The sequence below is a fragment of the Leuresthes tenuis genome, unplaced genomic scaffold, assembly GCF_036924035.1.
Source record: "Leuresthes tenuis unplaced genomic scaffold, fLeuTen1.0.hap1 SCAF_2, whole genome shotgun sequence".
NCBI classification, from domain to species: domain Eukaryota; kingdom Metazoa; phylum Chordata; class Actinopteri; order Atheriniformes; family Atherinopsidae; genus Leuresthes; species Leuresthes tenuis.
Window position 1 is genome coordinate 28,665,301 of NW_027325356.1, and position 12,666 is coordinate 28,677,966.

Consider the following 12,666-nt stretch of genomic DNA (forward strand, 5'->3'; position numbering starts at 1 on the left):
GAGGAGAATAAAGACAGCTCACATTCAGCACTGGGGAAAAGATTTTGTTTTATCCCAGTTCCAAAAATAACGAACTCTATCGGATGGCTTTGGTCATGTTACAGCTGTAAAACTAGGCTGGATTTCCAATATCTATTGTAGCAAAAGTCAGGTCTTATTTATAGACATTAAGAGCACTCAGAGACCTCTCCAGATTATTTCTTGTTTCATGACACAGTAAGAGAAGATACATTCTGCTACTGAAGGCATGAGTATGTTCAGGCAAATATCAGCATACTTCTTTTTTTTTTAATTAACTTTGCAGTTTAAAGGAATAGAGAGAAGCTAACGCTGATGGAAACATTTAAAGATTTATTTTTTAGTGATTTTATGGTTTTAATGGGAGTCCAGCATCTGTGTTCAATAGCTGCCTGTTTACAGGGACCCACTAAACGACTGCTAAGCCGGCACTTAGCTAGTCTGAAACTGATGCAAGACTGTTTAACCCAACAAAAAACAGACTAAATTACATGGTGGTGTTTCATAACAACCCAAGGCCAAACTTAGGTCCACACATTAGGAAAATGAGCGACCCCGTTTCAACAGAATTTAAATTTTTTCAAGAAAACTAAAAATCATTTTCCCATCACCTTATCCAAGCTGGTAGAAATGTGAATTACAGGTTATTCAGCTTCAGCTGGTTAAGACACATTATTACCTAATTTTTCAGAATCACAGCCAGTAACTGTTATTGATTCTTTATGCTGCAAAATGATAGAGGGGATGAGGTAACGCATGTTAATGAGATCTTGAATGTATGCACGACGGGACATAACCGCCTCACTGAACCACTGTTCAGACAGCTGGAAAATCTAATAGCAACAATTTATTATATCTTTAAGTTCTTCTTTCTATTTTAAATAGGTTTGTGACATCGTATATACTCATTGTAAACTCTCCGAAATGCTGAAAAGACTTCCAGAAGGATACACTGGTGTCGACTCGCTCGTCTATCCTCCAAGTGAATTTTGAGATGGAGACATCTTTCAACAATATTTCAACAATAGGATAAAGGAGGGAAGAATTACCCAAATGAGACGAGCCTTCTGTTTGAAATCCTCTGTTTTTGCTCCTGTTTCCTCAAAGGCCTTCTTTCTAAAGGCCCATCCAGCTCTAATTGTTGGGTTGTTGGTCAAAAACAGCAGGTAGGGAGGCAGCTGCTCATTCTTTGATTGAAAGACAAGCCACCAGCCAGCCAATATGTGACTGTGTTTCAGTGTGATTTCATAAAGTAAAGGAGGAAAAACCGGGACTACAAAATCAGGTGTTTCAGGCAGTTTGTGTGCAGTGTCGTATCGATAACAGTAATAATTCTCTGTACTGAGGACTTTGTAACTGCAGACTTTTTACAATCACAAATAGCTAAATAACACAGCTAAAACACAACTTTCCCTATTTAACAACTACAGAAGCAACACAATTCTTCTATAATCAACCAATGACAGTACAACTTCTAAAACTCAAATGCATACTATTTTAATCCCTCTGCGTCATTCCCACCATATATTGTAAAGCTATAATAATAAGAATGGCACAATAAAAAGAACGAAGAGGGAGCTGGTTGATTTATTTCAGAGTTTTTTTTTATTTACAGATCAGTTTTTAGATGCATAAGGGAGAAGGCTGCATGCAATAAATGAAAATAAAGTCTGATGGAGGATAGTACAGAGAATCCTCAGTGAGCCTGAGATACAAAGAGAAGGAGCCAAATTAAATTAGATTCCTCAGGGTTGAAACGTTGCAAAATGGCACCAAGGACAGTGCCATTCTTCAGTTAGTTTTATAACAAGCGATGAAACTCCCCATTTTTTTTAAGTCCCATTACATCTGCTTTTGTGGAGGCACACACAGTTAATAATCAGAAGTCTGAAAGCGTTTTCAAAGTTCTTCCTGTGTTAGATGTTCAAAGGCCTCATTTATAACCGTTGTTCATGACACTTGCCACACAGAAGTTTGGATCCATTAAAACAAACTTGTTACAGGTTGCATAAAATCATAAAATCTTATCAAGAAGCCCAAATATTTCTGTGACTGAGATGCAGCGACGCAGACGGTGAGGTGTGAAACTGAAACAGACTGTGGAAAGTACGTGAGACAACATCTCACAATGAATATTGCTTCAGTAACACGTTATTTATAGATTACTTTTATCATACACATCAAAATAAGAACACATGCTTATGCTAGTGAACCCTTAATGTTCCAGCAACACCTTTAAAAAAAAGAAAAAAAAAAGAAGAAAAAAGGTAGATGTCTGGAACATTTTCGGCAGCTTCCCTCACTGAGTGTGAGTTAGCAAAGTCCAGTGGATAAACTATATCTATATAACTATAATGTTCCAGCATTGTTAGCTAAAAGACTGTGTATGTGCAGTAACACTTTTCATCTCACCCTTTTAACAACGCCGGACTAAAGAAAACTCAGAAACTCCTGAACTTCAGATGAGGGAAATAATTCCTTGTGGTTTATTCATTTATTTATTTTTTCCTTTAGCTATAGCTAACGCTCACAGCTTAGTTAGAGTTAGTTAGAAAGCTGATGTACACTGCTGCTACTTTCTGAAAGATTAACATTATTGTTACCACATTACTTTGCTAACTGAAGCTTTCTAGCTGAACGGTTCTGTATTTCAGACAACCTGCAGCTGTGTGGATAAGGTGTTTTCAACACAGCACTGGTCCTTCTCCTCACTCTCGTAGCTACATTACCTGCTGTCACCGTGTTAACATTACATTATTGTCATATTTCTGAAAAAGATGTAGGTCTCATAGTACAATTGTTAAGTGGCGTTGACATAAAAAATTTTGAACGCAGTAATCAATGGTACACATGCATTACTATGAGTTATACGGTAAAAATCTCATAGGTTTGTTTAGTAGCATTTGCTGCTAACTAAACTATTTCCCTCTCGCATCAATAGGGTACCGTATTTTCGGGCTATAAAGCACACCGGGTTATAAGGCGCAATATCAATGATTGACTGCTAACGGGTCTATTTTCATATATAAAGCGCACCGGGTTATAAGGCGCATTAAATTAAACAAAACTCATAAGTCAAACTTTATTCAACTCACTTGTTGTACTGCGTGACTGAAATCCGCTTTGTAAGCATGTCTCTTAATAGGAGCCATTTTTGGGACAGCGGATATAGGAAATGAATGAATGAATGCACACACCTTAATGTTGAAGCACAGATTGTATTCCGTGAGGCTCTTGACTACGGTGGCGGTAATGCTCAAACCATCAAGCAGTGCAGCTTCGTAGCTTACCAAAGCCGCGCTAAAACATTTTGACACTTGTTTACTGTGTCAAATCTTAAAGTGAGTAGCTGCAACCATCACCAAAAGGGCAGAGTGAAGCCTGAGCAAATGCTCAAAACAGAAAATATAAATATATGGGCTCTAAATACAGCAAAGACGAGACACATTGTGTACAAACCAGCAGGTTTGTTGACCAAAGCCTGTCTCATACATCTCAATAACACAGAAAATTGTGGCAAATTGTTAAAAAGTGCATAATACGACTAATGACTATGAATAAAGACACAAGGGGTCCTCCAAGGCTCAGTACTGGGTCCTCTTCTCTTTGCCATATACACCACCTCACTGGGCCGATCATCCAATCACATGGCTTCTCATACCAGTGCTATGCTGATGATACCCAGCTCCATCTGTCATTCCCACCTGACGACCACATGGTCTCAGCACAAATCTCAGACTGTCTCTCTGACACATCAACATGGATGAAAGCCCATCACCTCCAACTTAACCTCCCAAAAACTGAACTGCTTGTCTTATCAGCCAAACCAACCAGACACCACAGCATATGCATCCAAACTGAATCCCTATCTCTTGCTCCATCAAAGGTAGCTAGAAACTTGGGTGTCATGATTGATGACCAGCTGACCTTTAAAGACCTTGTTGCCTTCATCGCTCGATCGTGCTGCTTCGCATTGTTAAACATGCAACATGAAAGATCATGCTGTACCTAACCCAACACACCATGCAGCTCTTGGTGAAGTCTATGGTCATCTCCCGCTTCAATTACTGCAACGCTCTCCTAACTGGTCTCCCAGCCTGTGCTGTGAAACCGTCTGGTCAGCCTAAAAGAGCACACGTCATCCCTCTGTTTGTTGAGCTCCACTGGCTACCCTTAGCTGCCCATATCAAATTCAAGTCATTAATGTTAGCCTACAAAATGCTTAATGGAACGGCTCCCATCTACTTGAAAGGCTTGTCACGACTCGGTCACTCCGGTCGTCAAAGGATTGTTGTCTAGCAGTGCCTACACCACGCTTAAGACAATCAAAACTCTTTTCATGTGCCGTTCCACGATGGTGGAATAACCCAAAGAGCGCTACCAGAATAGGGGTGTCCCTGTCTATCTTCAAGAAACTCTTGAAGACCCAGCTCTACAGAGAGTATCTCCTATGCTAGCACTTACCTTGTACTTCCCTAGTCCCTTTACTGCACTCTCTCTTTCTGTTCTTCCCTTTATGCCTGCACTCTATCTCTACATTGTCACCCTGTCACGTCTGACAGAGCCTGATCAGTGGTTTTCCTTCTATGTAGCTTATTGTTAGCTTTGATATTAGCTGCATTGTTATAGCCTCATTTGTAAGTCGCTTTGGATAAAACCGTCTGCTAAATGCATAAACACAAACATCAAAGCACACAAACAAAGGTCCAAACACACATTGAGAAGGTGTGACGTCACCAGGTTTTATGTGAAATGGGGCTAGGTTGGGGACACTACTGACAGATGTGATCATCTCAGAAAGGTTTTTCTGTGAACATGCAAATATTGGGATAACACTGCACGTTGGATGCACTGGTGCTGTTAGAAGGGGAAGTGTAGTGGAGAGTAACCTAAAATGTGTGGTCAGAATTCACCAAAACGAGCCACTAATCAAAAATCTCAATGCACCACTATTTCTATTTATCGTTTGTGAGTAAATGTGTGCACAGTTTTATAAATTTGATCTTTTGGAGCACTAAATGCTTTGAGTACAACATACTGCAAAAACAACAAAACAACAATGTGCTTTCATTTGGAGGCTTTTTCGGCTCCACTGCATTAAGCACACAAGGTCATTTCTGCTCACTGCAATAATCGTATACAATGACTCTCCACAGCAGCAGAGAGGACTTGTCCTTAAAGTTAAAACGCATAATGTGTGTGCCTTGTATTTTTCATTTATTTATTGGTAAATAGTAGATTTTTCTTTAATATAACTGCAACATTATATAGAACCCCTTCAGGGATTAATAAAGTATTCTGTTGTATTTTTGTGCAGGTTCTTTCTTTGTGAGGTTCCTCTGCACTGCTTTATAAATAAGGCCCCAGATTTCACCAATTCCGTCTGCAACAAACAAAGGAGGGGTTCTGTATGACCTATTTGGCAGATCTGTGCCCATCTCATCAGAAATTTTTAAATAATTCTGTTCAAAACGGTACTAATAATGGGCTATTATAAAACAATTTAAACTGAATAATTAAAGCAAACTGTAACGGTCGTTTAGCATTAAACTTCTTTCAACAGTGATAAAAATTTAAGATAAATAATCTCTGAAAATCTGAACAGAGTGAGCAAACACTATCCTCGCAGGTTGACAGAGTGAGTGGCTTCACAGCTCTCAATCCCAGAGTGTCCGACACAGAGCTATTAGTTTGATCTGATTAAATCTAAATGTGATTAATATGATATGCTTAAAAGGTTAATCTGGTATAGTACTACAAAGAACAACAAGGACAACAAGCTGTTCCATCTAGTTATAGTGATACAGTGAACATGCATTCAGTACTACTCTGTCTGATGGTGTAAGCAATCAAAAGGCTGCAACGTGCATTAATCTGCAGCTGAGAATGGTTTTAAAAAAACTACTTATGAAGCTAAGCTGGAAATCCTTTTCAGATATTTAAGGTTGTGTATGTATCTATGATCCTGTGTAAAAACTGAAAACCCAAAAACACTAAAGAGACAGCGGTTCTTGACTCATGAGAACATCTGGTGGGATCATTTCAACCCCTCATATTCCTGTATCTATTTCTAGGCTGAACAGTACAAACTAGAGGGATATCTTGCATTAGCTGGAATTTTCCCTGATTAACTGAACAAAATGGGATGAAATATGTGATATTGAGTTGCCTAGTTATTATTTAACTGTAATATTGTAATATTTAGTGTCATTATGTGGTGTGTTACTGTGAACCACTACCCGCTGCGGCAGAGACTCACTGCAGAGAACCATCTTGTCCTGGGGGCGTAGTGGCACATCGAGCCTGCTGCAGCCACAGTTAACAGGAGATAAGCCGCTTGCCCTGAAGCCATATGGGCGAGTGGAAGAGCTTGCATACCTGCAGCACTGAACTGACGCACGGAGGTAGATCTGCTCTTGTCATAGACCCGGCTGAGACCGCAACCTTTCGGCACACTCCAGGGAGCTGTACTGGCCCTGCTGTCCCTCTCCTCGGCTGTGTCGTAGACCTCCACGTGGGGAGCGCGCTCAGTCAGATTTTTGCTGTAATGGCTCAACCCGTACTGGGAAATCTGGATGGCGTAGAAGTAGCCTTGAGGGCCCCACTGAGTGGACAGAGGCACCCCTGGGTGGGAAGAAAGGAAGAAGAGCAAGAGGGTGATGTTAAAGGGACATGGAAAAATACCATATGTGGAAGAAATCACAAACGTATTCAAAAGCTTTGGTGTTTTCTAGGTTGTTATTTTCATTTAACTTTGAAATGATTCCAGATCTCAAATATATATCTATACATATATATTTCTAGCAGATCTTTCTTTTTAGATAAATCCACTCAAATCCTTGAGACTTGACTTGAGAATTTCTGTGAATTACTGATTATTATTTTTCTAAATATCCCAGTGACTGCATAAGACTAACGACAGAAATAAAGATTAAAACCTGGCTCTTATTTGATACTACACATCCAAGTGAAAGTAAACCTCATTCCTTTCACGAGAAATAATTATACTCAGATTAGGTCTGACAATGTTAAACTTCCCTTGAAACTAATCACCGCTGCATACAGAGAGGATTTCCAGACTGACTTTTGTGCTGTTTGGGACAAACTTTAGAGAAAAACACTCCATTAAATGATTTGCTCATCTGTAAAGTAGAAAATACAGCATCTCCTTAAAAAAAAAATCTCTACATTTTTAGCTTTTGGACATGTTAGTTTTTCAGTGTTTCAGTAGTTTGTTGAACATCCACATTTCTTGTTGATTTGGGAGTTTCTTAAATTACAGTATTCAACTGCCTAATTGCTAATCAGTTTGATGATTTTTATTTAACTAATCTTTGTTTAAAGACAGAGCATACTATTTATGCAGTAACATTCAAGCTTTTAGTATTTAACATTTCAATAAATGTTACAAACCAATAATTAAACTCTTCTTCATTTAGTAAAATATGAAGTCCTTTGTTCCTGCTAAGAAGGACCTTCACAAAATCCCTTCATCCACCATCTGCACAGGACTCCAAACAAAAGGCTATAGTCAGAGATAATGTAGCAACAAGGACGGTGCCTCACTGATGTCCTATTCATTAACACTGAGAACGGTATTCAGTGGCATGCCAGAGCTGTAAGCACTCTGCTTAAGGCCGAGGCCACATACCTGAAGAGGTGCACCACTTAAGCAATCTTATTAGACTAAATCACAAGCAAAGGCGGTTTTAGTTTGAATTTCATGGACTACAAATGGGTGCTTTAGTGTAAGTGCTTATATCAGACAGGTGTGTTCTCAACTGGAGACTGACACACGCTGAACAGCACAACTACATGATTTTTCACCATTTTCTCTCTCTGCAGTGTTTCCAGTGCAGACATGCACGCAGATTCACTCTAAACCACATTTAATCATTTTCTTTTTTCCCTTTTAAGAGTCACTGTGACATAGAAATGTCTATTGATCAGTTGTTTAAGCTGTAACTCCTCACTGAAGCTGATCTAGATGCACTTCTACCATTCAGTTAAATTTCATCCATGAAAGTCATGTAAAACGGATGCAAGTGCTGCATAAACTGATACCGACAGGGATTTTATCCCTCTTTACTGACTTTAGACCTGCTTTTATGTCGCACTGCACTTCATTTCTCTAAAACAGTGTATGTGCTTGTTATGAATGACTGATTGATTGATTGTGTTCCTTGTGATTATGAACCACACCTCGAGCACATTCATATTTCATTTGATGAGACTGGATGCTGTATTTACGCATTCTCTTTATTTTCAACTAAAATACTAATGACGTATGCAATTATTTTCAATTTTACATTTAAGTGGACAGGTAAGCAGCACAGAGCAGTAACCAATTTAGGTAGTAAAGCTGTCACAAACCTGATTGACTACACATTTTTTCAATTAACTTGAAACAGAAATGCACAGTTATATATCCACAAACACACTTAGTTCCATTCCCCTGCCAGACTTTTCTTCCTGCCTGTCTTGTTACTGGCACCTCTTTTGACAACTTAAGTCAACTTTCTGTCAAAATCCTGACACAGTAGCACTGAGCTTCACTGCATAGCGCCAAGTAATCCACGTGGATTTAAATGCTAAGTCTCCATATATTTTCATCACTCCAGAAAGTGGACTTTTTTTTGTTAGGCAGTAAAAGCCTACTGGATTTTATCATGGCAGCAAAAGCTCAACATAGTCATAATCTATTTTATGATCAGCTTTGTTTTTGACCCAAAGCAAGCTGGGCTTAATATCCGTGAACCAGGAGACTGTAATGTGTCGGGTAAAAGTGTCAATCACTTCTAAATTAACTATATTGGAAGAAACAAGACAAAGTGCACCAGGTCTTGTTAAATCCAATTCTGACATTTACAAATGTCAGAATCACAGACTTATTTTTAGGTCAGAACATAATCATCTGCTTGATTTATTTATTTTTCAATAATGGCAGCAGTCTTATGAGACCGTCACCTTCCACAGTGTCTACTGCTGCATTACCACAACTGGCACAACAGACAAACGTGCATTAAGAGACACTCTACAAATCTGTTTTCATAACTCAAGCACTACTGCTCCGCAAATATACAAATACCGGTAATTTGCACAGCCACTTCCTGAGCATGCTCTCCCACTTCAAAGAAAGTGCACACAATTTCTGTTTACGACTAAACAGATTTGCAAGTATGTACCTTGAAGGAGGCAGGAAGCGGAGATACAGGAGACGCAAGGCTTACTGCTACATATATTTGAATAGTTATACATTCCAAACAGTAGGCTTCAGTTGGCTGGATATTTCACTTTCTGCTACTTGAGTTTCAGCAGTCACAGAAAGCAGATAATGAACATTTGACAGAGTTATAGGAGCTGGCTGTAAACATGTATGTGCACTGCAGGTGTAAGCCTTCAGGAAAACTGCACAGATGTAACGAATTCACACTGACTCAGACACCTAATTTAAATGAACAAGATATAGATTTAACTGGAATTAAATATAGCTTACTTGACTGAATAGTAGGGGTGTGACGAGATCTTGTACCGCGAGATCTCACGAGATCTTGTGAGATTGTCCTGTAAAGAGGCCCCCGCCACTTTCAAATAGTTTTTTTGGCAACATTTTGGGTACCCGGCGGAAATGATAAATGGCAGTAATAAGTTGTCAGTGACACACTTGGTCAGGCTCTGTTTGCACTATTTGCATTCTGTATTGACAGAGTAGAACTTTGATTTGGTTTTGCACATAATATTGTATGCACTTGAAAAAAAGAAAGAAATATTTTATTTTACTTATTTCATTTGAACTTTTATAAATTCTAGTTTTAGTTTCAATTTGTGGAAGAAGAAGTTTGTTAAAAGCTCATGCTTACATCATGCATGTAAAGAGTTATAATGAAACATTTCAAAATGCATGTGCAACTCGGTTAAATAAAAGTCTGTTGGTCCAGTCATACATTTTGTCATTCGAGTTTTCTTAAAATCTTGTCTCGTCTCGTTCTCGTGAACTGAGTGTATTGTCACACCCCTACTGAATAGTTTTGGGAACTTTGTGGAATCAAAGTAACCTCAACAGCTTGCATTAGTGTCCGGAAGCCCACCTCTAACGTCTCCAGAAAGTGCTATGTGCATGTCATTTAGCGGGTCATGTGCACAGATTCTGTGTCATGTAAGTGTCTCCATAGAAAGGTTACTTAAAAGGTAACAAAACGTGTTTCAGGACTATGTTTTAGTTGTTAAAGTGACAGCAGCCTGCAGGAGAACAGTGAGCAAAGACACACGACACAAGAAATGAAAAAGATCATGATTTAAGATGGTGTTGTACGAGGGAATCAACTTCTTCCACTAAAGATACCCTGACTACAAAAGCTTCATTTTTCTTATCCTCCATTCTTTGGGATTCAGATTCTCTTACAAAACAACCAACTGTACAGGGGAAGTGACGAATCATTACATCTTAAATGCACATGCATTGGTGCTTTGTAGATTGACTTCAAGTTGAATCAAGACAATAAATTTTAATCCAGAGGCCGATGGTACCATCAGCGAGGTGCATACAGGTCAGAGGCTGGACTGATGGAAAATGACCATTATATGACAGTAAACGCATCCTGTTGATGTAGCAATGTGCATTGGGAGAGAAATATTCCCATGACCTTGTTCAAGTCCTGTGGAAGCTCTGACTGTGACAAGTTAATTAATTAACTGTTTTCACCCATTAAAATATGCCAAGTGGAGGAGAGGTGTGCATGTTTGCACATGTGCAAGTTAAACAGCACCGGGCCTTGGGGTAAATTAATAGATCTTAGTAAATTGTGAGTATGGGAACACAGACGGGTCTGTACTATTTCTATTTAGAGAAATATGGATAAAATGGGAGGGTGAGAATTGCTGTTGAGCCCTCAGGTTTGCTTAGATTCCTCTATGACCCATTTTCTACAATAGATGTCCTTTCTCTGTTGCAGCAGGGCAAGTAATTTAGTCATGTAATTTCAACCCAAAAAGGATCTTGAGTTTGAGGGCAGTTTAGGTAAAACTGGAGTAAGGGGGTCTCAGAGCTGAGAGAGTTGTGAGAAAAAAAAAAAAACTAATAGGAAATGATCCCCACAAGCAATCAATCATGCAAGTCATTTTTAAAGATAAGCCACAAACACTCCGTCTGCATAAACTTTAATGTGAAGATGGGATATTCTTCTTTTCCTCGCATGAAGATACACCCAATACACTGATCAGCCATCACATCTAACACAAAGGAGGACAGGAAAAATCAGTCACAGCCTGCCACATAAGCAACACTTACGGTAGCAGCCTCCCCCAGCAGGACACATGTGAACAAGACAAAGAATCTGGGGTGTTTGACCAGCCTCCAAACTCCCAAGATACCAATCTGATGGGATCTGTGGGAAGCAAACCCAGTCCAGAGATCCCACTATAAAAACCACAGGGATTTATTGAAAGATTTATGGCTAATGTCCAGGTACCAGAACTCCACAGATGTCCGTTGCCCACACCCTGACGAGTCAGCGCTTTACTGGCATCATGACGAGGCTCTATTCAAATATTAGGCAAGTGGTTAGCTGATTGGTGTAGATTTGGTTTTCTGTATTTTCTACACAATTACTCAAGAATATAATCAGCAGATTGATTTCATGATTTAAAAAAGGAGTACTTATTAACTTACGCTTTTTTGAACCACAATAATAAAAATTAATTATGTATATCAACTTAATTGTGTAGACCCAACAACAAAACTGTTAGGGTTTATGGATTATTATGGATCTTAGGTTTTCTGGGTTTCGTTTCTTTCCTGTTTTCTTGTTTGTGTTCAGACACTGGCTTGAATCAGCTTTTATTCGATTGGTATTAGTCTGATCTTTAATGGACTTATAGTTACCCTCATGGTTTGTCTTTGCTGTTTGTTTGTTAGTGTTGTCTTGCCTTTGTTCAATTTAGTTTTTAGTTTCACTTTCTCACTTATAGTTTTCCTGATCAGCCACGCCCGTGTTCAATGCTCCCAGTTGCACTCATTCACCAATCACTCTCCCCACAGTATTTAGCCTCCCTGGAGTTTGGCAGTCCATGTCAGGTCCTCGCAGTTACAACTCCGTGGTTTGCTTCTCGGTTCTCTCGTGCTCAGGTTAATAGTCATCGTCAGGTTTATTTAGTGTTAGGACTTTGCTGCGCTTTTTGTTCTAGTTTTGAAATAAATCAGGTTCAGTTCTTCTCCATTTCCCCTTACAATAACAGAACTAACCACTAATCTTATTGTAGCAGTTTGACCGGCCTCAGGCTTTTCATTTTTTTTATTTCTACTGAACGTTAAACCCATGAAAGAGTGTATGAAGAACACCAACATGTGGTTCTGTTCTGTAGGAAACAAAAAGGTTTAGACATACATTAAATGCACCTAACAACTGACAAACTTTACCATTTGGGTTCAGCACCAAAAACAAATTTCTACAGAATCGAGCTTCCACTAATGACTATTCCCACACTTTCAGGCTCTGCCCCTACACACAGCACAGTTGGTCTGAGGCCTCAGAGCTCCAGTGTGCCTCATTATAATGGTAAATGATGACTTATCCTACTCAAAACATTTCTAATTCCTTTACTGCTCTGAAAATGAGGGATAAATATGATAATTTACTGGATAGATAGGTC

The 12,666-nt window shown here is 39.1% G+C and overlaps 1 protein-coding gene across 2 annotated transcripts in view; it reads right to left on the reverse strand.

Annotated features, from left to right (window-relative positions):
• glceb (glucuronic acid epimerase b) overlaps positions 1-12,666 on the reverse strand; it is a 63,034-nt gene that overhangs the window by 8,893 nt on the left and 41,475 nt on the right. For both annotated transcript variants that reach the window (XM_072380968.1, XM_072380967.1), the window contains one exon: positions 6,397-6,642. In XM_072380968.1, coding sequence (XP_072237069.1) covers positions 6,397-6,642 — 246 coding nt within the window. The remainder of the gene's footprint in view (positions 1-6,396; positions 6,643-12,666) is intronic.